The sequence below is a fragment of the Brienomyrus brachyistius genome, chromosome 9, assembly GCF_023856365.1.
Source record: "Brienomyrus brachyistius isolate T26 chromosome 9, BBRACH_0.4, whole genome shotgun sequence".
In the NCBI taxonomy this organism is placed as follows: domain Eukaryota; kingdom Metazoa; phylum Chordata; class Actinopteri; order Osteoglossiformes; family Mormyridae; genus Brienomyrus; species Brienomyrus brachyistius.
The window spans coordinates 22,919,968-22,941,772 of NC_064541.1; the positions used below are offsets into that span (position 1 = coordinate 22,919,968).

Sequence of the window (21,805 nt, forward strand, 5' to 3'; positions counted from 1 at the left end):
ACTTTGCTGATGTTTTATCCTATTTTCAGTGACTCATTCATGTATTTGCAGGACATATTAATTGGAATATTGACCTAATGTGATGTTAGGTGATTATACTTTTTTATTTAATTACTTTTTCAATGCCACTCACAGGACCTTCAAAAGCAATAGCTCACAAATGCAGCCGAAATCACACAATGTAAGGTTTCATTAGTCTGAATCACAAAACAGCCCTGTGAATAAAAGATATATTATGGTACATTTTGCCGGTGGCATATGCAAACGGTATCTCAAAAATGCATCAAAGCCATTAAAGAAACCTGATAATCTTTTGGCCCTTAAGTTAATTAAACAAGGGTAAGTCAGCTACGTGTTTTAACAGATCTCAAAACCTGCAGAGTGAAATATTCATGAAGTGATACAATCAATGCTCCCGGGTTCTTGCCTCAGTGCCGAACGTGACATCACACAATGTGCTTCACTTGATATTTTGCTGTCATTTGTTTTTATCTTGAGTTTATTATTTTTGACCATGGGTTATCAATTATGATTAATGCACACCATAGATTTAACATTCTTTTGTTCCTAGTACAGCATGAAATGTAAAATAACCTGTACTTGCTCGTTCATCAGTTTTCAACTCAATGACTCACTACATCACAAAAAGCTTTTAGAAATTCAGATTACAATATATATATATTTTTATTTCATATCCTTGTATTTTTTGTAGTAGATGTTTTGCAGTACAGGATTATTATTTGCTGGACTTCTGAATGTATTTGGCAAGCCATGTGCTCACCCTGAAATAAATTATTATCGACATTAAGGATTCAGATCAGAGTTAATAAATAAACCCCATAAAAGCCACTGTTAGTGATCAGCTACTTCTCCTGATTTAAGGTTTCAATTTGCTGTAGTGATGAGAATCAATGATAGAATTTAAAATGCCAAAATGCAGGTGGTCAGGGAAACACACATTTGCTGAGACTGTCTTCAGACACCATATCTACAGTGCTGAACCTTTGTACAAATGACATCAAAACTCCGTGTTGCAACATTTACCTACAACACATCACTGTCGTATTCTCATCCTTAGTTTTGAGAGTTATTTTAGTAAATGGAAATCAACCAAATTGTAACCAATTACAAAGTCAGTGCAAATGACCAGACCTGTACGTATCCCTGAAAGTTCACTGATTGCTCAACCAACAGTAATTTCATTTTTATTTCTTATTTATTAGAGGTTTGTGATATTATCAAAAGTTTGCTTAAAGTCTTGTAAAATATATCCAATTGAAATGATACGTGTACATGTGTTCATCAAGACTCGAAGTCAAACTACAAAGCCACTGAACTCTCAGATTAAATTGGATGTTGCTGCATTTGTTCCCAGTCTCTCTTGTGCTGTTAGGCTGGTAATTCGCAGACTACAAGTTTATTAGATTGTGCTTCCTGTATCACGCAAGTTCAGAAACCTTACAATCAATCAAATTCCATTGACTATCATCCCTACAAGACACTTGGTAATCCCCATGGCTTGGATACATTCCCAGTATGCCTCTTCCTCTGTCTATCTCTCCATAAGCCCCACTAAATTACTTCTTGCCTCTCTATTTCAACAGACACCCAGAGAGCAAATTATTTACCATCTCCGAGGAGACTTACATGTTTAAATACTAGCTGGGGTCAGGATTCCCTCATGCTTGTCAGGTGCATTAAGACTTGACAAAAACACTGTTCATTCTAATCTTACTTTTGTATTAATCGCTGTAGGGAACTGTATCACATTTTGGATTCTTTATAGTCACACTGATAATTGTGAAAAACACCACATACAGTACAAATGGAGTATTAGCTTTATAAAGCTTCAAGTCTTCGTTTCAATTATGTCAAGCAAGGATTGTTGCTCTCAGCACAGCAAGAGGAAATAAGAAATGGCAGGATCTCAGTGTGATGAATATGGGCAAGGATTTCTTTAATTTCCAGTATCTACATAGTTGTTTTAGTCTTTTTAGAATCCTTAATTTTTAGCTATTGGTACATTTCCTCACACATTTTCCTGCCCCCCACCAAAAAAAAATTAAATTAAACTGTTTATTGTGTTTGCATATTTTTGGAAACAGAGAATCAGTAAGCATCATAATTACTCCTTACAGACATTACTCTAACAATAGTTAGATATTATGCTTTCGTCTGTTTTAGCGTGAAAACCAAAAATTCACGCTATTCAGGTAAAATACCATATACAGCCAAGTTCAGGATGAGTGTGAGGTATTTCTTTGATGATGAAAGCCTTTAAGGTAGGCAGAGTGGTGCAGCAGATCGTTGCGTAAATCAGGGCTATTCAAATCACGCTCCTCAGGGTCCAAGCATGGCTAATTTTCCAGTCTTCCTTTACCTGTGAGGGCTTGAAACCTCTGTGGCCAATCAGAATCAGTAATTATAAAACAAACTACCTAGAAGAACTGAGAACAAGGCCTGGATTTGGAATCCAAGAGCTGCACGACTAAAGTTAGCTCTCCTGACCATCACAAAGTGACTTATGATCTGATAGACAGCAACTGCCCAATTGCAAGCTGTGCATTGATGTAGTGATCAGTAGCTCTGCCCACACTAACATCGATGAAGGAAAAATCACAAAGTACAAAAATTGTGATGTGCAAATATAGAACACAAATATTAAGCTGACTGAAATCCATAGGAATCAGATTGGGGGAAAAAGTGTAAAACCAGTGGGGAAAAGTATTAGTAAGTAGCTTGTTTTGTATTGTCATGTGAAAAACCCTGTGAACTGATAATCAGTTGTGAGTAAAAAAGTATACAACCACAATCAGCTGCTGTGCATATGGAAAAGTTGACTGACTAATGGTCCAGTCATGATCATTGTTGTGTCACCTGGACATCTGTATGCCAGCAAGGGGTATGTCTTTACATTGCATGTCTGTTAATGAGATTATTCATGCTTGACTGTTATTAATTGATGTCAACATGACTTCAATACTAGATAGTAGAATAGGGTAGAAGTACTTCTCATCTAAATCTTGCAGGCACAAACATATTTTTATTCCTAAGAATTCTTAAAAATGTATGCATATAATCATTCCCTTATTTAAAAGGCGATAAATGATGGGTTAAGAACAGAATTCTGTGTTTTGATGTAGCTAGGTTACAAAAGAAAAATAACTCTGTATAATACATGTTCCCCTGGGTATTATAGGAACAAACTGCTTGCTATTGCTGTTTTCTGTACAAAAAGAACAGGCCTTGAAAGAATGATTATTCTATACAGGAGCTCTGTCTTTTATCTGCTCATTAATTCATCCAGACAGACTGCTGCCTTTCAGCAACCTCCTCATCATAATTTAAGACAGTCCCAAATTAAGAACACCACAATATCGTTATGATGCTGAGTGCAGTTGAATTAGGCCCTGAATTTTATCAGGAGTCTCAGATGTCCATCTTAAGAATATCACACTAAACCAATGCATACACGTCGTACATCATTTCTTGAAGCTTAGTACTGGTGGACGTTATCACTTGTCATCACCCAAAACAGGGAATTGGGAAGGACTAATTAAAATCACTGTAAACAAACGTTAAATTTCTCTATTACTTACTAATTTATGCGCATGCTCAAAGCACAGTCATACAACATTATATGACAGCTTTTTATGAAATCGGTTATAAAACATCCTAAACAGGTTTATATCAAAAGCGATTTATTCATAGACAACACGGCGTACTTAGTCTTTTAAATAATTTGAAAACGGTGGACGGTCTGATGCAAGAAAGAACATCGACAAATTTATTTCTCCATTTATCAAAACGACATCCAGGATATGACCCCCCCTTCTCGCTAGCACCAGCAAAAACAGGAAGAATCGAAAGCAAGCACAATTTTTAATATTTAGTTATGTTAAGCAATATAATTTTAACACATATTTGCAATTACTGATCAAAAAGCTAAAGCGAATTGGGGCTGAAAAGCTCGGGTACGATTTTATAAGTGGTGCAGGACTGAGATGTGCAAACCGAACAAATAAAATGTTTTATTTTATTTTTATTTTTTTACTATACCCGCTATGTTTCTTTTTGCCTAGCGCAAGTTTCCCCTGATTTGTTGTTCTGGAAACAACAAGGACTACTCAGACAAATGATAATATTAAATTCGGTTATAATAACCATTATTACATTAGAATGCATATAAATAAACAACGAAACGGTTCAATTTCAGATCTTACCTCGGCGTTTTTCCAAATGGAATGGGACAGTATTGTAATTAAAAGAGATAACACAGTATGTCCCATTTTTCTTCCTTTCCCTTTCCCGTCCTTCCAACTGGAGGTTCTTATATAAATCTGGTATATTCCCAAATCTGGGTATCTTTAAAGAAATTGCTGTGTGCCAGTGTCCAGCGGTGATATGTCTTCAGTTTTACTGCTTGCAATTGCTTGACTCCGCGCTCCAATCACACCCTGGGATATTATGTGGCTTCTGGTACACTGGAAAACCAAGCCCTTTTTGTATGCCTCAACCCGACTCGTAAAATGGATTTGCTTCACCCGAGAAGCAAGGAATAGTCCTGGAGAGAGAGAGGGAGATATCAGACAAGAGAGAGGGACGCCTACAGGAGAGGCGAAAAATGGATGTAGGAGTCGTGTCTGGGCGGTGAAGGGCATTTTATTTGCATTGTCCCTAGACGTCATATCAGAAACATTTTGTCTTATCATTTATGCGATTTTTGTGTATTGCACTAGTAGTGTGAGATATAAGCAATCAAATTTGTTATATCGGTAGACGTATGATTCAACAATTAATCATTCTGACATGTTCAGTGTAGCGGAGGAGGCAGGGCAGGGAGACCCACCCGGTCCATGCATTTTACCGCGTCCCCCCTTTTCATAACAGATAACCACGCAAGATTCGCAACAATTTACCTCCCGCCTGTGAGACGCCAAACTCCTCTGCCCCTGGACACATTGTAACAACAAAAAGAGCAAAATATCAGAAGCCCATATAAATACGCAGAATATAATACAACTTTCATTTATATGTTTTTTTTATTCAATTTCATATTATCACTACACTATTCCGAAATACGATGTTAAAGCAAATTTGTATATATAACAAAAGGTAATTTTCCAAAAGAGTTATTTTTGCTTTGAAATCAAGAACAACTGAAGAAACGGTTTATTGTACTTATACAGTTATAAACCTTTATATGTGGGATAAACTGTAATCGAAGTAACATTTCAGGCTACAAAGGAAAATCTAATTAGAAATGGCTACACTAATTCCATAACTAATTGCAATTTGAAAACTATTTCGAGATGGAGAAATGTACATTTATTTATTTATTAAACTGAGCCGATATACAAAGCATATAATAATGTATAACCTGATATATAGTTTACAGTGTATTATTATATTGTTATAAAATATCAATCTAAAGTTCAGATTCAGTTTAAATAAAAAAATAATACATTAAAATAACGACCTCCAGATGTGCTTAAACTTTTAACTGAAATGGCATTAATGCTGTACAAGAATTATAACATTTTAAAAATTGTTTCAGTGATGATATCTAATAGAAAATATTTCAAAGATTTAGTGTTGCCACTTGTACTATACTGCACTACACTCTGATGTCTGTACGCAAATGCTGAATACGCTACCTCCGCTTTCACTGAGCATTTCTGTGCACTTCGCATTTAGAATTAAGAGATCAGTGGCTATTGTTGACGTACCACAACAATGAACTGTTTAATCCATGTGACGTCGTGACGTATCAGGCGAGGAGCAGTGTTTGAGGGCAGTACTGTACCTTGCTCAGGGTACCTCACTGGTGCCCTGCTGGTCAGGGATTCGAACCAGTAATCCCTCAATTACAAAGGTGCGTCCTTAACCATTAAGCCGCTACTGCCCATTCTGCTAGGATGCAGGCACGCAGGAGAGGGAAAGGTATACATGATGGGCAGGACGTGACAATTACTGGCTGGAAAGCATACATTCATTTACATTTGTAACTATTTATATGTGTATTTCCTGAAAGAAATTGATCTCAGTGGATAGCCTAAGAACAACAAAATGAATGATGTAGATAAAGAACGAGCGAGATTCACGAGTGTTTCCCAAAACCTTTGTTATTCCAGAATTAACAAACAAACGTAAAGTAGTACTTTGTAGGCCTCTCTCTGACCTCCGAGTAAGAAAAGCACAGACTGTCAATAACAGGAACATCAATCCCACCTACTTCAGTGGCGAAATACATTATATGACTAGGAAAATGAAGTAACATTTTTCAAAAGAAGCCTTTAAACAACTGATTGCATAGTTGGCCAAAAATATAGTTTAAAAAATTACTGTAATGTTGTGAAGCATACTACACGCAACAGATCTTAAAGCTCCCAAGGACTTATGTAGGCACCAGAATCACATCTTCCACATGCCCAAAGCATGCTCTACAAATGTCAAAAAGAGTATAGGCACCCTATAAAAGTGGTAGTGTTTGGCTGAGGCACCTGACGGTGGCATGTTGTCCTTCCGGTCACCCGACTTCCGCTATGGCCACAGGTCAAAGAAAAATGGAAGCTACTGTTTTGTAGCCGGGATGGAAATGCAGATTTGAGGTGGTGTTTATCCGTTTGGTTGGGGGGAAACCATGAACCGCCATTAGTTATTGCTGCTTTGCCTGCTCTATTACTATGGCTGCTGTTTGGTTTGCCTGCCTGTTCTACAGCTGCTGCTGCTTTGCTCTACTGTACTGTGAACTTTGTTTAGATTAGCATTGCTTTCTTAACCTGTAGCCTAATTGAAACAATTATTGAAAGCACTTTCAGATACTGTAGGCCTATTAATTATAAATTCATTTATCATTTATCTTTTTGTTGAAGTGTTTTGGGGACATCTTGTATCACTTTGACTGATTTTTTCTCCACTTCATAAAAATATTGAGCTATATCTCATATTTAAATACTGAGATATATTTATATATCACCATTTAGCCAAAATATATCAAGATAGGATCTTTCTGTCCATAACCCCAAGCCCTAATTTACACAAGGTGGTTATTACATACTCCCTCAATAGGTGTACTGTGTCCTCATGGAGGTAGATGCAGAGTCCCTTGATGATACATACTGTACACTCCATTCCAAACTCTGTGTCATCATTATGGAACGAGACAATTATTTCATTAGTCTCTCAAAAAGGTATAATTGGTCAAATCTATAACCAAGGAACTGGTTATAGATTTTGGGAGGTCCAGACCAAGTCCACGACCACTTCAGATCAAGGGAGAGGAGGTGGAGGTGGTGCACAACTACAAGTGCCTCGAGTTGTGGGTGGACAATAAACTGGACTGTACAATAAGGGCCAAAGCAGGCCATACTTCCTGAGGAGGCTGCGGTCCTCTAACATCTGCAGGAAGCTCCTGTGGATGTTTCACCAGTCTGTGGTGGTCAGCGTCCTTTTTTTTCGGTGTGGTGTGCTGGGGGAGTGACACAGCAAAAACGGACTCATCCAGGCTACAAAAACTGGCTCTGTTGTTGGCATGAAGCTGGACACTCTGGCCCCAGTGACAGAGGAAAGGACTCTGAACAAACTGCTGGCCATTATGGAGAATGCCAGGCACCTTCTGCACGCTATCATTAACAACCAGAGGATTATGCTCAGTTGCAAGATACTACTCATCAAATCAGGCAGACTTAGGAATTCCTTTGTCCCACACACCATCGAACTGTTCAACTCCTCACTGGGGGGCAGGAGGGGGAGCAGGAGGGGGGACAGAAGGACATTTAATTGCTCGAACCGTCTGCAGCAAAAATGAATTCTTTTAGCTCTACTCTTCATTGAGCTGGCCTCAACATATGCATGTAGTCAAGGGTTGGCTGGGGGTCATTTTGTGAGTCTGCATTATTTATTCATTCATCTATCTGCTTATTTTAATTAAATTATTTGACTTTGTTGCATTTGTTTATTTTCGCAGCTTTCAGCTGCACTGTCTCTGGGCTGGGTGTGTGATGGATGATATGAGTGTGTCTGTATATGTATATATATATATATATATATATATATGTAGCAGGAGAAGGAAACGAGGTGTGTGCCTAATTAAGTTTTGGAGGGGAGTGGCCAATCGGAGAGGGCGCTCAGACTATAAGGGTTACCCTGGCACCAATGTTCTAGGCTCCTTGTCGGCGGTCACCTTAATTGCTGGATCTCCTGTTCGTCTGCGGACATTTTACCTTGGTGTGTTCAGCCCGGGTCCCGTGTGTTGTGGCGTGGGGTTGACAGCTGCTTCATCTCGCGTGGAACTACTGCTGCTCTGCCTAGCGGCGACTGCGCCCTGCTCTGCCTAGCGGCGGCTCAGCTTCACGTTGCCTTATTGCTGCTGTCTAGTGACGTTTGCACCTTTTCGCGCTTTGCGCTTCCGGTTTGTCCATACTCTGTCTAGCCTATAGCAGGCTGAGTCGCAAGCGGGTCCATAGCTGGGGGCAGGGGGGTGTGCGTGCCCACATGAGTGCGAGCGGGGGTTGGAGAGTCTGACTGGTCCCCCGCTTCCTAAGGGTTTGTGTTTTGTTTTGATTGTATTATGTTTGTTTTGTTGATACATTTGTTCTGTTTTAAATGGGATTTTTATTGTGTATTAATGTAATGGTTTTGTATTTTATTTGTTTCTTTTAGACTGCAGTGTTTTCTTTGGGTTTTGCGTGATTTTGTTTGGTTTGCGGTTACGTCTTGTTTTTCCCTCCTCGCTTGTGCCCGCCCGACTCTGGCTGTTCTAGGTCCCGGCGCCCAGCCTTAGATCGGCAGGAAGTGGCTGCTGGTACGCGGCGGTGCTCCAAGCTTACGGTGCTGGGATCGACTGATTACTCTTTTTATGGTTTTATTGTGTAATAAAAGTGTGTGTGTTTGGAACAACGTCTCTTCGCTGTTTCTGGTGAACGGACCAGTGTGCCTTTGCCCGGGGATAGGGCGATTTTAACTTTCTCTGGGTGTAATACCTGGGGTGGCGTAGTCGGACTAACGTGTGGCTATTGGTACCATTGTTTGGTACTATTTGGCAGTATTTCTCTCACCACCACTCGCCATATATATATATATATATATATATATATATATATATATATATATATATATATATATATATATATATATATATATATATATATATATATATATATGTATTGTGTATATATATATATGTGTTTTTCTAGCTTACGTGCTGTTTCAGGGTTGGGGGGTTTTGTTGTGTTTCATTCTATGTTAAAATTGTTGAATAAAATGTTATCAGAAAATGATCAGAAAAAAAAGTTCTCACCTACTTCAGACAGATGTTGAACGCGCCTGACACAGTCATGTTTACTGTGAAGAAGAAAAGTGTGTTATGTCATGTACACTGAACATTTACACTACATGAAATAGAAAAGAGACATTTGAAAGATACTCACTACTGCCACAGAGCCTTTGGCAGACCCACAAACCAGAAATAAAATCAGGAAATAATTAGGATCTGTGAAGAAGGTATATTACATTCTATACACATCACAGTAAGTCAAAACATACATTGTTTTTGTAGGAGATGATATACTGGGGACCATTAGCCATTGTAGCCACTGTAAGCAGGCCTGCATTAATGCAGTGTAGGAGCCACATCTTGCCAAAGACGGAGAAATTGAGCTTTTTCACTGCACAAAGTACCGTACTTTTGATACTTTTCCTTTTCCATTGATTTACGGTAGAGTATCAAGAGTGCCAAACCAGCTGGGGTACTTCTTCAGTACTTTGTGGTAGGATTTTTTCGGTGCAGCAAAGCACGGTAATCAGCAAAAACGAGTTAATAAATTTCTCACAAACTTGTCTAGGAGTGAATTGAACCACAAGGATGAAAAGGATTATGATTGTATCAGAGAACACATGCAGCGCTCATGTAAAAGCTGCGAAGGTACTGTAAACTTTAAACTGATTTTATTGTAATAAGTTTAGCGTGCCCAGAAGTATATAATGAGCGCTACACATAGACGGGTCCCCTGGTAATCGCTGCCACCACCTATTTACAAATTAGCTGGGGAGGTCCAGACACATGAGAAGGAGGTATAAAGAGGGAATATCCTTTATTAATAATTACATCCGAGAGCTATAACCCTACCTGGGAGACAACTCCGGGCAATAGAGGGCAATATCTCCAATGTGTAGACAGCAAAGCATGCAATCACATCTGACAAAATGTACAATCTGCAAAACAGACTCTAAGTGAGGAAATAAGCACTACGCTCTGTGTTAAGAAGAACCGCTCTCCATCGCTCGCTCCCAAAAAAGTCCTGCTGCGACACTCGGCTAAAACTGCATCGGCACACATCCATACACATGTACACCAAAACGTAATTGTTAAAAATGACGGTTACTCCCCTGTAGTGAGGCAGTACCAGCCTCCCCGTAATCCTCCTGAGAAGGGAGAAGTACCGAGCCGTGGTACTGCCCCACAGTCACAGCTCTCAATGCTCAAAGCACTTTGCAGCTTCACTTGATTAGCACAAAACTAACTTCCCTACAAACTTACAAACTTGCCCCCCCCGCACTTGCCTCGCTCTCTTCACCCGCGGCCAACTTAATATCAGTGACGGGCAAGCCGCATTCCCCAAACCACATTAGCTGCGAGTGAACAGAGTGGTTTCCCTCCAAACACACGCCAGCGCCCCTCCCCCCCCTCACGAATCAACCTGCTCTTCCCATACCTGTCCCAGCCACCCTTTTAAAAATACATCCTTCCACCCCTTCCAGATGCAACTCATCAATAACAAATAGCATACTCTCCACGCCCCTCACTGCACAACCCCCAGCCCGCCGACAAAGACTCGTCCCCGAGTCAGTCCATCTTAAAGTCCCTTGTCCAAGCCGGAGACCTTCTGTCCCTCCTTGGTCTCTGTTGCTGTGGTTGCAGACTCTCTGCAACTCCAGCCTGGGCTTCTTGTAATGCCATCTTCTTTGGGAGTCCTCCTGCCTGTTCTGAAGTCGCCATCTCCATTCCCACTGATGAAATCTCTGATCCCCTTCGCAGCTCCTGTGCCCTTGCAGTCCCAGGCAATGCCACAGTCGTCTCCGGCTGTATTGTACCACCGTTGCCTGAACAAACCCTTGGCTGCAAAAACCACCAACTGGCAGGGGACTGGGCCTCTTGAGGCTGTTTAATACCCCCTACTCGTCTCCTCTACTCCTTCTGCCATGCTCCAACCCCCTGAGACACAGAGGTTCCCTCTTTTAAGACCCGAGACTCAAATTCCTTCCTTGATCTGAATGCAGAGTGTGCGGGGTACCATGCCTACACATCCACTGTTCTAATAGTACTCGTGTCACTGTAATTCCTTCTTGATTTGACAAGGAAAAAGCATCTGTCCATTTTGAGAAATAATCTGCAATCACCAGAATATATTTATTCCCCCTCCCCATCTCCGGGAGGGGTCCTGAAATATCCAAGGCTACTCTCGCATATGGTTGCGTGGCCACTGTGGAGGACAAAGGTGCCCATGGCGCTGCCCCCACCTCCTTCCGCGATGCATACTCCATACATTCCGGACACCAACGCCGCACATCCCCCTGCCACCCCCGTTCAGAAAAAGCGGCCCTGTACCTTAGCTTGAACTTTCTGGACACCAGTCACGGTATTATGCAGCCAATACAACACACAAGCTACCATACCTGTGGGCACTACTATCTGTGTTGGCCAACATCCATTGGTCCCATGTGGCCCCGCTACTTTCCGCACCAACATCCCTTCCCAAACTTTCAACTCATCCCAAACTGTCAGGTAACACCGCATACCCTTGTACTCTTCTGCCTCCAAGTTGCCATCTGACCCCTTCTGCTTCAAGATAATAATAAGTTTAATAACTTCATCCTCCTGATGTGCCTCCCCCAACTCTGATATATCTTCCACAACACTCCCCACCCCTGAAGTTGCAGTCTGGAAGGCACAAACCTGGGGCTTCACCTCATACCTCTCAAACACTGGCAATTGAGACATTGCATCCACATTAGCATGCAGCTTACCTGCTCTATGTACAATTATATATTGGAAGTTATAATTTATATTAGAAGCCAACTGTTCCATCCACCGAGCCAACTGGTCCTCCACTCCCTGAAAGTTCTGTAACCACTGCAGTGAGTTATGATCTGTGCACAACACAAATTCACGTCCTATCAGAGAGTGTCGAAAATACCTCATAAAGGTGACCATGCTCAATAACTCCTTCCTCGTGATAGCATATTTTCACTCTGCTTTAGTCAAAGCACGACTAGCATATGCCACCATCCGTTCAGCTCCCTCCGTCTCTGGAGACAACACAGCCCCTATGCCCAAATCACCTGCACCAGTGTCTAGCACGAACCTCCTCTTCAGTTCAGGGTACACCAGTGGTTCTCAAAGTCGGTCCTCTGGCCCCACTGCCCTGCTTGTTTTCCTGCTATCCCTGCCCCGCACACAAGTCCCAGCTGTCTTTCAACTTCTGATTGACTGAACACACCTGACCCACGTAATCAGCAGTGTGTAGGGATACCCTGGATAACAAAATGAGAGTTAAATTATTTGTTCTATATTTGATGCTTCAAATGTCGCATTCTTTCATTTTGAATAACAGTGATCTGCAGAAACTTTTTAGTCAGGTGCGTAAAATTACGTAATTTTTCATGATTGTGGGGAAAGGGGTGGATTTAATGTATGCTGTTTATGTTAACATGCTGTGTAATTCCTACTGAAATATTAAGCTGAATTGTTACAGCTTCCCTTCCACTATGTATGTGGATTTACGAGAAATCAACTCCACTTTAATTCTACTTCTTGATATTCAATTTTTAATTCTGCATCATGTTTTCAACCAATTTTATGAACTAAATTAGAATTTCAAGGGCATTCTCAGTTTAGTTCTGAATGTGGCACAACCATTTATGACCTCAAATGGCCATTTTTGTGCAAATTTATAGCCTACATTATAGTTTATGTTGCAACATTTATGATTATTATATCATAATCAACATCATTATTACACTGTCCAAAAAAGAGCACCAATGTGTTTTTTTATGTTTTGGGTGATCTCTGTGTTTCTGTAACAAGACAGCAGGCAAAAGTTTAAATAAAGAACGTCATTGAAAAAGTGAAAAGTGGGTCGGAGGAATCGTAAATCTACGAGCAAGATTACAAACTACTTTAGTTACCAAGAGATTAGAGAAACACTCACAAACGATTGATCTAAAGTGATAGACAATGAACTACTTTGCATTAGGCAGTTTTCAGGAAACGCACCCCATTGTAACACTGTGGCTTCTAATCATCCTGGTTTAATTTGCCTTATTGAAACCATTTACGCTTAAATAAAATAAACAAAAATTATATAGGTGTCACGCCTTGTTTGTCTATAGATCACCCCTTGATCACCCCTAGCCCTTATTTTACCTCTTGTATCAACCCTCATGTAATTCATACCAGATGTTAGTGTCTCCCAGTCCTCTGCTCCCCAGTCATTGACATCACCCGAGTATGTGCTCCAGTGCTGTCCCCTAACACTAGTCATGCCTTCTGTTTGACCCCATATGGTGTGCTTTTTTTGCCTTATTCCCATTTCCTTTAATAAACCCATTATTTGTTTGTGCTCACATCTGCTCCTGACTCCTTCATTGTCAGATTGTGACAGAATGATCGGACACCGCCAGCTACATAGTAGTGTGCCTAGAGAGCATAATGTTGTCTATGCCCTTGTGTGCTCACTGTCCCCAGCTGCCAGCCTCCAGTCTCTGTCCAGTTCTTCTATTGGTATGGAGAACCCACCTACTTAAGTCCCCATAGCTCCCTGCAGCAGACTGCCTATTCCTGCCATGCATTGCGGAGGTGGAGGACACAGGCGGCACCTATCGAGGAAAAGAAGACCGTCCCTGGCCTGGTTTCAGCTCCAGTGCGGGTGAACTCCCCGAAGGTTTTCGCCCATCCCTTTCGATGGTGGCAAAGATAGCAGAGAATGGCTGCTTCCACCTCCACCATCTTTCCGGACCCGGAGTACATTCTCCTTGCTGCTGCCACTCCTTTGCCTGTTCCCAATGATATCCTTCCCGAACCTGTCCTCCTCAGGCTCAACTGAGCTGCTGCAGAGGTCCGAGCTCCCGGTGGTGTTCCAGACAACGTCCCCAGCTCCTGGCTGGTGTCGTCTTTGGAGCAACTCCCACAGTTTTCTGGAGCTGGAGTAACACTTTGTAACGCTAAGTAGTTCGTTATCTTGCATTTAAGATCGATTGTTAATTAGCAAGTGTTTCCTGAAACCCTTGGTAACTGAAGTAGTTAGTAATCTTGCTTGTAGATTTACAAATGCTCCTACCAACTCATTATTTTCTATGTTACTCTTTTTTTAAAGTTTTGCATGCTATCCTGCTGCAGAGACACAGAGGTCGGTCAAAACAGATGACAAAAACAAATTAGTCTTTTTTTGGACAGTGTTTTCTTTTGTGTGTCTTTTTAGACACACAAACACCGGGCATGGTTTGTTACTTGAAAAGTCTGTGCACATCAGAATTATTAAAAATGCCACATTTGATGTGTTGCTTACACTATAAATAATTTAACTGTGATTTTGTGTAACATGGTGGAAGAACATCTATTAATCCAGGAACACTCACAAGAAAAACTACTGCAAAGTCCTCACAAATGGCAACACAAATAAACAGTAGGGGTATAACGGTACACAAAAATCACGGTTTGGTACGTACCTCAGTTTTGAAGTCATGTTTTGGTACATTTTTGGTATAGTGGGGGTAAAAGAAACAAAAGATAATTCACTTCATTTTTTCTTTATTAAACAGTGTTTTACTGAACAAAGTATGACTGTCTTTCTTAAATAAAAAGTCTGTAAATTAGTGTTGTAGCACTCGAGACCAGTCTTGATCTCGAAACCGGTCTTGAGATCGCATGTTGCAGTCTTGGTCTCATGTCGGAATCAACTTTATTTTGACTCGGTCTCGTCTCGGCCTCAGACATACTGTAGAAGGCTTGAGGTTTTATTTCAAGACCAGTCAAGACCACTCATCAGAATGCCTCAATATTTATCACAACAGCTTAATACTCATGTTAGTTAACCCTTAGAACCCAACAAGCACAAAATGTGTTGATTTTCGCACCAATTAATCTCAGACTTGTAACTTTGGATTTGTATAATGTACAGACATGCATCACATATTTTGCAATCGAGAGAACTTGCTTGATTTGGTCATCTAAATTGCAACATTGTATGCTAAAATATTCCAGAGTAATCCTGTGCGTATTGAGGAATATATTTTTTAATTTCCCACAAAAAACACCCCCAATAATCATAATAAACATCGATATTATTCGGTGGCAAAGTCCATTTAAAATCCAATTGATTCATAAATTCATAAATTCTGAATAACCTTGGTAAGTTTTATAATGAGCTAACCAATCAAACATGGTTTGTGTTCAGTCACATCTTTTGAACTGGAAAGGTGAATCACCCCTCACGACCAGCAGAAACTGTGCAAATCGACCGAAGACAGCGTTTAAGACAGCGCCGTCCAGGAAGCCAAGTTGCTTTTGTGGGTGGCCATGAACCCCTTAGACAATTTCAGTAATGAACAATTAATAGAGAAATACAGACTGGCCTTTGGTGAAATAATAAGCCTCCTTGGCCTGATGTGATCTATATGAATGTTGACAAAGTCAATAAAATGAGTGCCAGTAGTTTGAAACCCAAAATATAAATGAATCGCTTGTGAAATGCTGTCTATTTGTAGAATTTGTGATTAGAGTGTTGCATGAATTGATGGGGCAGTAGTTAGCAATCTGGTCCAGCATTAAGTCAAGTTGGGTCACTTTATGTTGGGTGGTTAGTGTCACGTTGAGCAGGAAGAATGACCCAGTATACGGCATTCAAATTGAACAAACCCTCGCAGGGGTACTTTATTAAGAGTCAGTACTTGGGATCATAGATGTGAGCACACAACAATGACTGAACTAGGGAAAAAAAGATTGGGTAGCACTTATATACAGCACCATTATTTAGAAGTAACCCACAACTGAGAGTGACTAAGGTAAAAATAGACATACAAATAAGCTCTGTTATATATTATTTTTGTACATAAGAAAATTATTTTATTGCTTTTAGTATTCCATTAGTTTTGCACTGCAAGAGACTCCATGCAATTTTAGTTATACTTTTGTATAATGGCAATAAAGATCCTGATTCTGGAGTGACTGCTCCAGAAAGCAGGAAGTAAACAAAGCAAACTCGGCATATGCAAGGGTGTAACATAAACCACTAACTGGAGAAGAATATGGTACAAACTCTTACTGTATCTTCACATTTCCCAAAATCATACACTGACATATTTATTTTACAAAACAGAAAAAAGAGAAGAAAATTTTAAGTATTTTTAACTCTTGGCTCTCTCATTTTCACTTGAGCATACCAATTCTTTGTTCACAAATCAACAAGGAATATTAGTGAATAACTGGCTGTATCTTGTCTGATGGCTGAACTCACATTTTGAATGCTTAAACGATTAATATCAAACATACTCAAACACATGTAGACACACACAAACACAGATCTGTAATTAAATCTTTGTGGGGACTCTCCATTCATTTCTATGGGGAAAAATTTAATCCCAACATGGCACCCCTAACCCATACCCACCCCTAGCCCTAACCTAAGTCAATATGGGACTTCTGGGATTTTTAGTTTTTTATTGTATTCACAGATCTTGAAAAGTGGTCCCCACAACGTCAAGATAACAGGTTTTTATTATATTGTGGGGGACATTTGGACCCTACAATGTAATATAAACCTAATCTCTCTCTCTCACACACACACATTGAGTTTCCTCTGGTGGGCACCAAAAAATGGTCCCCAAAATGTTAAAATAACAGGTTTTATCACATTGTGTGGACATTTGGTAATTAATGCTGAACAAAAATACAGGTTTTGGAACATATACTGCCGTCCAGAAAGAATCTTTTCCAGAGAAGGCCTTGTATTTCAGCAAGGGAATGCCAAACTGTTTTCTACGTATTACAACAGCATGGCTCTGTAGTCAAAGAGTCTGTGTGCTAGACTGGCCTGCCTGCAGTCTAGACCTGTCACTGAAAATTTTTGGCACATCATGAAACAAACAAATGCAACAAAGGAGACCCCAAACTGTTGAGAAGTTAAAATACTATATCAGGAAAGAATGGGACAACATTTTACTTTCAAAACTACCGCAACTGGTCTCCTCAGTTCCCAAATGTTTGCAGAGTGTTGTTAAAAGAAGGATTGATGCAACACGGTGGTAAACATGCTCCTGTCCTTGTTTTTTCAAATGTATTGCTGGCAGCAAATGTAAACTGAGCATATATTGCTCATAAAACAATAAAACTTCTGTTTCACCATTTGATATTTTGTCTTTATTCTATTTTCAATTAAATATGGGTTTATATAATTTGTAAATCATTGCATTCTGTTTTTATTTAAATCTTACATAGCCTCCCAACTCTTTTGGAAACAGGGTTGTATACAGTACATTGTTTATATATTTATATCTTTTCATACTATGCTCATGTTGTGTTCCCTGAATCCACTAGATGGTTCTCTCTGCTGTATTTCCTGAATCAACTAGATAGTGGTCTCTGTTCGAAAAAGGCCTGAAAGCATGCCCCAAAGCAACCCGAGAACACCACGCTGTGCCTTCTCACCCCCATCTGCACTGCTGAAATTCAGGGATGTGGAATTTTAAGAAACCCATGAACACACATTTACTGATCTCAAAAGAAACCTGACATTTAGCATTATATTTTGAGGCATAATAGTCAAACTAACCCCGATACTTGAGTATTTAGTATTCTAAAAATAAAAGTTCACTATCTGCCTCACTTGTATGTTACTCTGGGTAACAGGGTTTGTGGAAGAAAGATAATGACTTATGATCTTATTCTTGTTATTAGCTAATTTACAAATTATAACATACACACTGTAGCATGAAGCATTGTGATGCATAAACTCAAGAATGGTAAATAATGATGTTAAGACGCATTGTCACTTTTAAAATCATCAGTATAGTAAAGAATGACTCTAGAAACCATAATGTTGTATAATGTACTGCTCAGATGTTTGCTTCTTGAATTAATGATTCAGCAAAAGGCTAATCCCTGCTGTAATAAGTGGTTTCCTCAACGTAATTGAGCTATGCTATTAAGCCTGGAGTATTTTTCCTTTTTAACCAATGGCTGAGCAAGTCAGGGGATGGTATAAGGGAGGTACCGTGGAGATACAGGGGTTATTACAGCAAGCTAATTGGGAGGTCAGCTGGTCCCAACACAGGCTGGTTTGGTGAAATTAGCTCTATGGATAAAGTGGTAGGCAGGACTGGGAGATGGGAGAACAGTGGTAATTTGAGTGGAACTCTGAAGTTGAGACTGAGAGCAGTTGTAAATGGGATTTCCCCTGGTTTCTTATTTTTCTTTAAAATATGACAGCTGTGTAATCCTTTAGTTGATATGGCATGATCGTGCTGAGAGGTTACCAAGAGTCAGATCATCTGATACAGGAGGCAGAGTCCTTGAACCAAGGGCATAACTTTGGTTTGACAATTGGGGGGCGGGGTTGAGTTCTCAACACATTTAGGGGGAGACATGTTTATTTGGGGGGGGTTGTGTTAGTCGGTTATTTTTATTGGTTTCGATAATTTACGTCCATGACTTGAACGGTACCTTCTCCCTGCCGCTGATGAGGGAAATACGTACTGCTCCGTGGTTCGTGGGAGATTGAGTCCATGGCGTGTATTAAATGTATCACTGGTGAAAGACACTTAACTTGCGCTTAGGGAGGGCGTGGCATGTCTCCAGTTGGAAACGGACGCTTCTGGGCTGATTTCATTTTGCTCATGGGTTTTGGGGCACGCTGACAGGCACGCTTATTGTATCCACCGATCGTTTCCACCCATTTAAAAAAAAAAAACGCCTTTCATAAAACTGGCATCACCTTCAAAACAATTCCTTATGACATGCTACCAAATTCCATAACTATTGTCACTGAAGCCCGAGGCAAATGAGCAATAACTGGCATTCATAGTTTCTGATATCTCATCTACAAACAAGAACACGTTAACGGGCTGATACTCGTGTATGAATAGCTTGTGTAGCTATAATAATATAAAGGTGACACATTAAGTGAAACATTTGCTCTTTTAGTTGTAAAGATTTAGACTGATATGCAAAAAAATGATCCAGTTTTATTACACGTATCTCAATTTACAAGCTAAGCCCAACCAATCAAACAAACAAGCAAACAAACAAGGAGCGCAGGTACTGTTATAAAAGGAACAAAAGCTGCACTCACTCACTGTGCACCCCTGTCACGCGACAGGTACAGTTGCGTCACAGTGGGATCGAAAAGGGCGGAGGGTGTTTTAGTTAAGAGAAGGAACGACTTGTCCTAAATTTACCTGCACCATCTAGCTTAAATTAGAAGGAAGGATAGAAAATACGTTATCTCGTTTTTGCGTGTCTGTTTTATCTATCATCGACCTTAAAGTGATTTTTTATAACTGCAGGGTTAGACACCTGAATCACACAGGTCTATAGCTGGTCTGTTTGGTTACTTTTTTGTTAATAAAGTGTTAGGCACTTTTGGATTCTGCCTGGAAGTATTAGCCATAGCAAGGGGATGAGCTCGGTTGCATTTCAAAATAAGGTACGTGTTTACTTTATTTTAAAATGTGTATCAGGTTTATTAGTTGCTTCCCAATTTACTTTTCTTCGCTACTGATGTAAATGTCTGTTAAAACAAGCACGCAAGCAAACTACATCTGGAAACCCATCGGAGTTTCTTCAGAGTATTGGTTAAGGTGGAGCTGTAACTAACGCCCAGATTGTACCGACGTCTGATTTCGCCTGTTAAAAGTAATGTAGAGACGCTCCTCTACTTACGAACTTTCAACTTACGAACTTCCAGACATACCAACGAAGAGGACTGACTGTAAGTCTAAATTGTGTTCCTTGGGCTCCCGTTTCCTGTCCGCTACAAAATCTTTTTTTTTTTTTCTGTGCGCCAATTCCGGGAGATTTCTGACCGCTACTCCCTCCGTGCAGCAGCGCAGCGTGTGTACTTGCAGCATCCTTGTTCTTTGTAATTGTGTATACCCTTAAAATGATGTTGAATAACAACTTACGAACGGCCGTTCGGAACGTATCTCGTTCGCAAATGGAGGAGTGTCTGTACTTTGATGACACCTAAACAGTTGTAGATGTTTTAATAGACCTATATTTCTGTTCAAACTATTGGGTTCACACATGAAACTTGCAGGGTAGAACTATAAAAATTCTTTATGAAGTATGTTAAAACATTTCCAGAAATAATGACCCATTTTCTGTTGATCCTACATCTCATGATTTCTTCGGTAATATTCATCTTACCGGACATAGTGAAAAATGTAATGTAATACCCATTATTTTGATTACCTTTATATGCTATAATTAGGACAATGTAGTGGCCCCAAAACTGAAGGGTTTTGGGTTTGATTCCCTTACTCTATATGTGTGTGGAGCTTGGTTGTGTGTCCACCTAATGTTCCCTTTGAAATAAACATTTTAGATGAAATGTTATATAAATTGATATGGTGTGTGACCTCTGTGATGCGTTGGCATTTAGTCTTTTGCTTCCTGGGATTGCTTTCCAGGATCCTCAGTGCGCTTTACTGCATAAACGGTATGGGAAATGAGTAGATGTGATGTGATTATTTTGGGATTATCGGTTTTATATTGTTTTTGTAGTTTGAAATATTAATTTGTCTGAAACAAAACTGATATACTAATCAATGTGGGGCTCAGTAAGATCTAAACAGAAGCTAAACTGAACAATGCTGAACACTGAAAGTTTGGTTGTCATATCTGTTTTTTATTTTTTGGTTAAATGCTAAAAGCAGATAATCTTTCAGGTACACACATTGCATCCTTTTCTGGTTTAAAATTAACCAGATTTTGTATTTAGGTTGTGTACATGCTAGACTACAAATGTAGAGTCTTCATGAAAAGTAATATTTAAAAAAAACACAGGTGTGTGGTACTACCCACAATGGTATTCACAATCAGCATAATCCTGAATGGGTTAGCAGGTGGGGTGGCATGGTGGTGCAGTGGTTAGATCTGTTGCCTTACACCTCTGGGACCCAGGTTCGAGTCTCTGCCTGGGTCACATGTGTGCGGAGTTTGCATGTTCTCCCCATGTTGTCATGGGGTTTCTTTCAGATACTCCAGTTCCCCTTCCACAGTCCAAAGACATGCTAATGGAACTTGCTAAAATTGCCTGTAGGAGTGTGTGAATGGTGTGTGAGTGTGCCCTGCAATGGGCTGGCCCCCTATCCTCGGTTGTTCCCTACCTCGTGTCCTTTGCTTCCAGGATAGGCTCCGGATGACCCAGTAGGTTATTTTTTGGAAAATGGATGTATGGCTGCATAACTCAACTCTACGGTGTGTGTTTAGGTATTTGGGGCTGATTTGGTCCTTACTATTGTTGAAATCAAATCTATACCTTTTGATAATTATATAATGTATTTCTGAAGTGTTCCCTGAATGTCATTTATTTCCACCTCCAAACTTCCTCTTTTTATAATCTGTTGTATAGGTTGAACTAACAACCACTGCAATACTGTCTTGGGTTGACACCAGTGCTTGCCTCAATCTATATGTTGACATTGAACAAATATTGGAGGCACACATAAGTAGCATTGGGTGTCCGATCAAAAGTGATATCACCCCTGAGTAGGTGCAAACACAGGTTTTCTACACTGGGGGCTAGAG

At 40.1% G+C, this 21,805-nt stretch overlaps 2 protein-coding genes and 2 long non-coding RNA genes across 6 annotated transcripts in view; 2 read left to right on the forward strand and 2 right to left on the reverse strand.

Annotated features, from left to right (window-relative positions):
* aplp1 (amyloid beta (A4) precursor-like protein 1) overlaps nucleotides 1–4,587 on the reverse strand; it is a 29,220-nt gene extending 24,633 nt beyond the window's left edge. The window contains exon 1 of the mRNA XM_049025137.1: nucleotides 4,224–4,587. Coding sequence (XP_048881094.1) covers nucleotides 4,224–4,289 — 66 coding nt within the window. The 5' untranslated portion in view covers nucleotides 4,290–4,587. The remainder of the gene's footprint in view (nucleotides 1–4,223) is intronic.
* A 2,473-nt stretch (nucleotides 4,588–7,060) lies between these two features.
* Nucleotides 7,061–10,609, reverse strand: LOC125748688 (uncharacterized). Its single transcript, XR_007399650.1, has 3 exons — nucleotides 10,130–10,609; nucleotides 9,302–9,345; nucleotides 7,061–7,142 (listed from the first exon to the last, which is right to left on the reverse strand). It is a non-coding gene; the product is annotated as an uncharacterized LOC125748688 (long non-coding RNA).
* LOC125748689 (uncharacterized) lies at nucleotides 8,071–8,901 on the forward strand. Its single transcript, XR_007399651.1, has 2 exons — nucleotides 8,071–8,229; nucleotides 8,766–8,901. It is a non-coding gene; the product is annotated as an uncharacterized LOC125748689 (long non-coding RNA).
* Nucleotides 10,610–19,384: 8,775 nt separating the features above from the next.
* Nucleotides 19,385–21,805, forward strand: part of st14 (ST14 transmembrane serine protease matriptase) — a 44,747-nt gene continuing 42,326 nt past the window's right edge. For all 3 annotated transcript variants that reach the window (XR_007399552.1, XM_049024576.1, XM_049024578.1), the window contains exon 1: nucleotides 19,385–19,700. Coding sequence is in view for 2 of the 3 variants with exons in the window: in XM_049024576.1 (XP_048880533.1) it covers nucleotides 19,674–19,700 (27 nt within the window). In the remaining variant the exon portion in view is untranslated. The remainder of the gene's footprint in view (nucleotides 19,701–21,805) is intronic.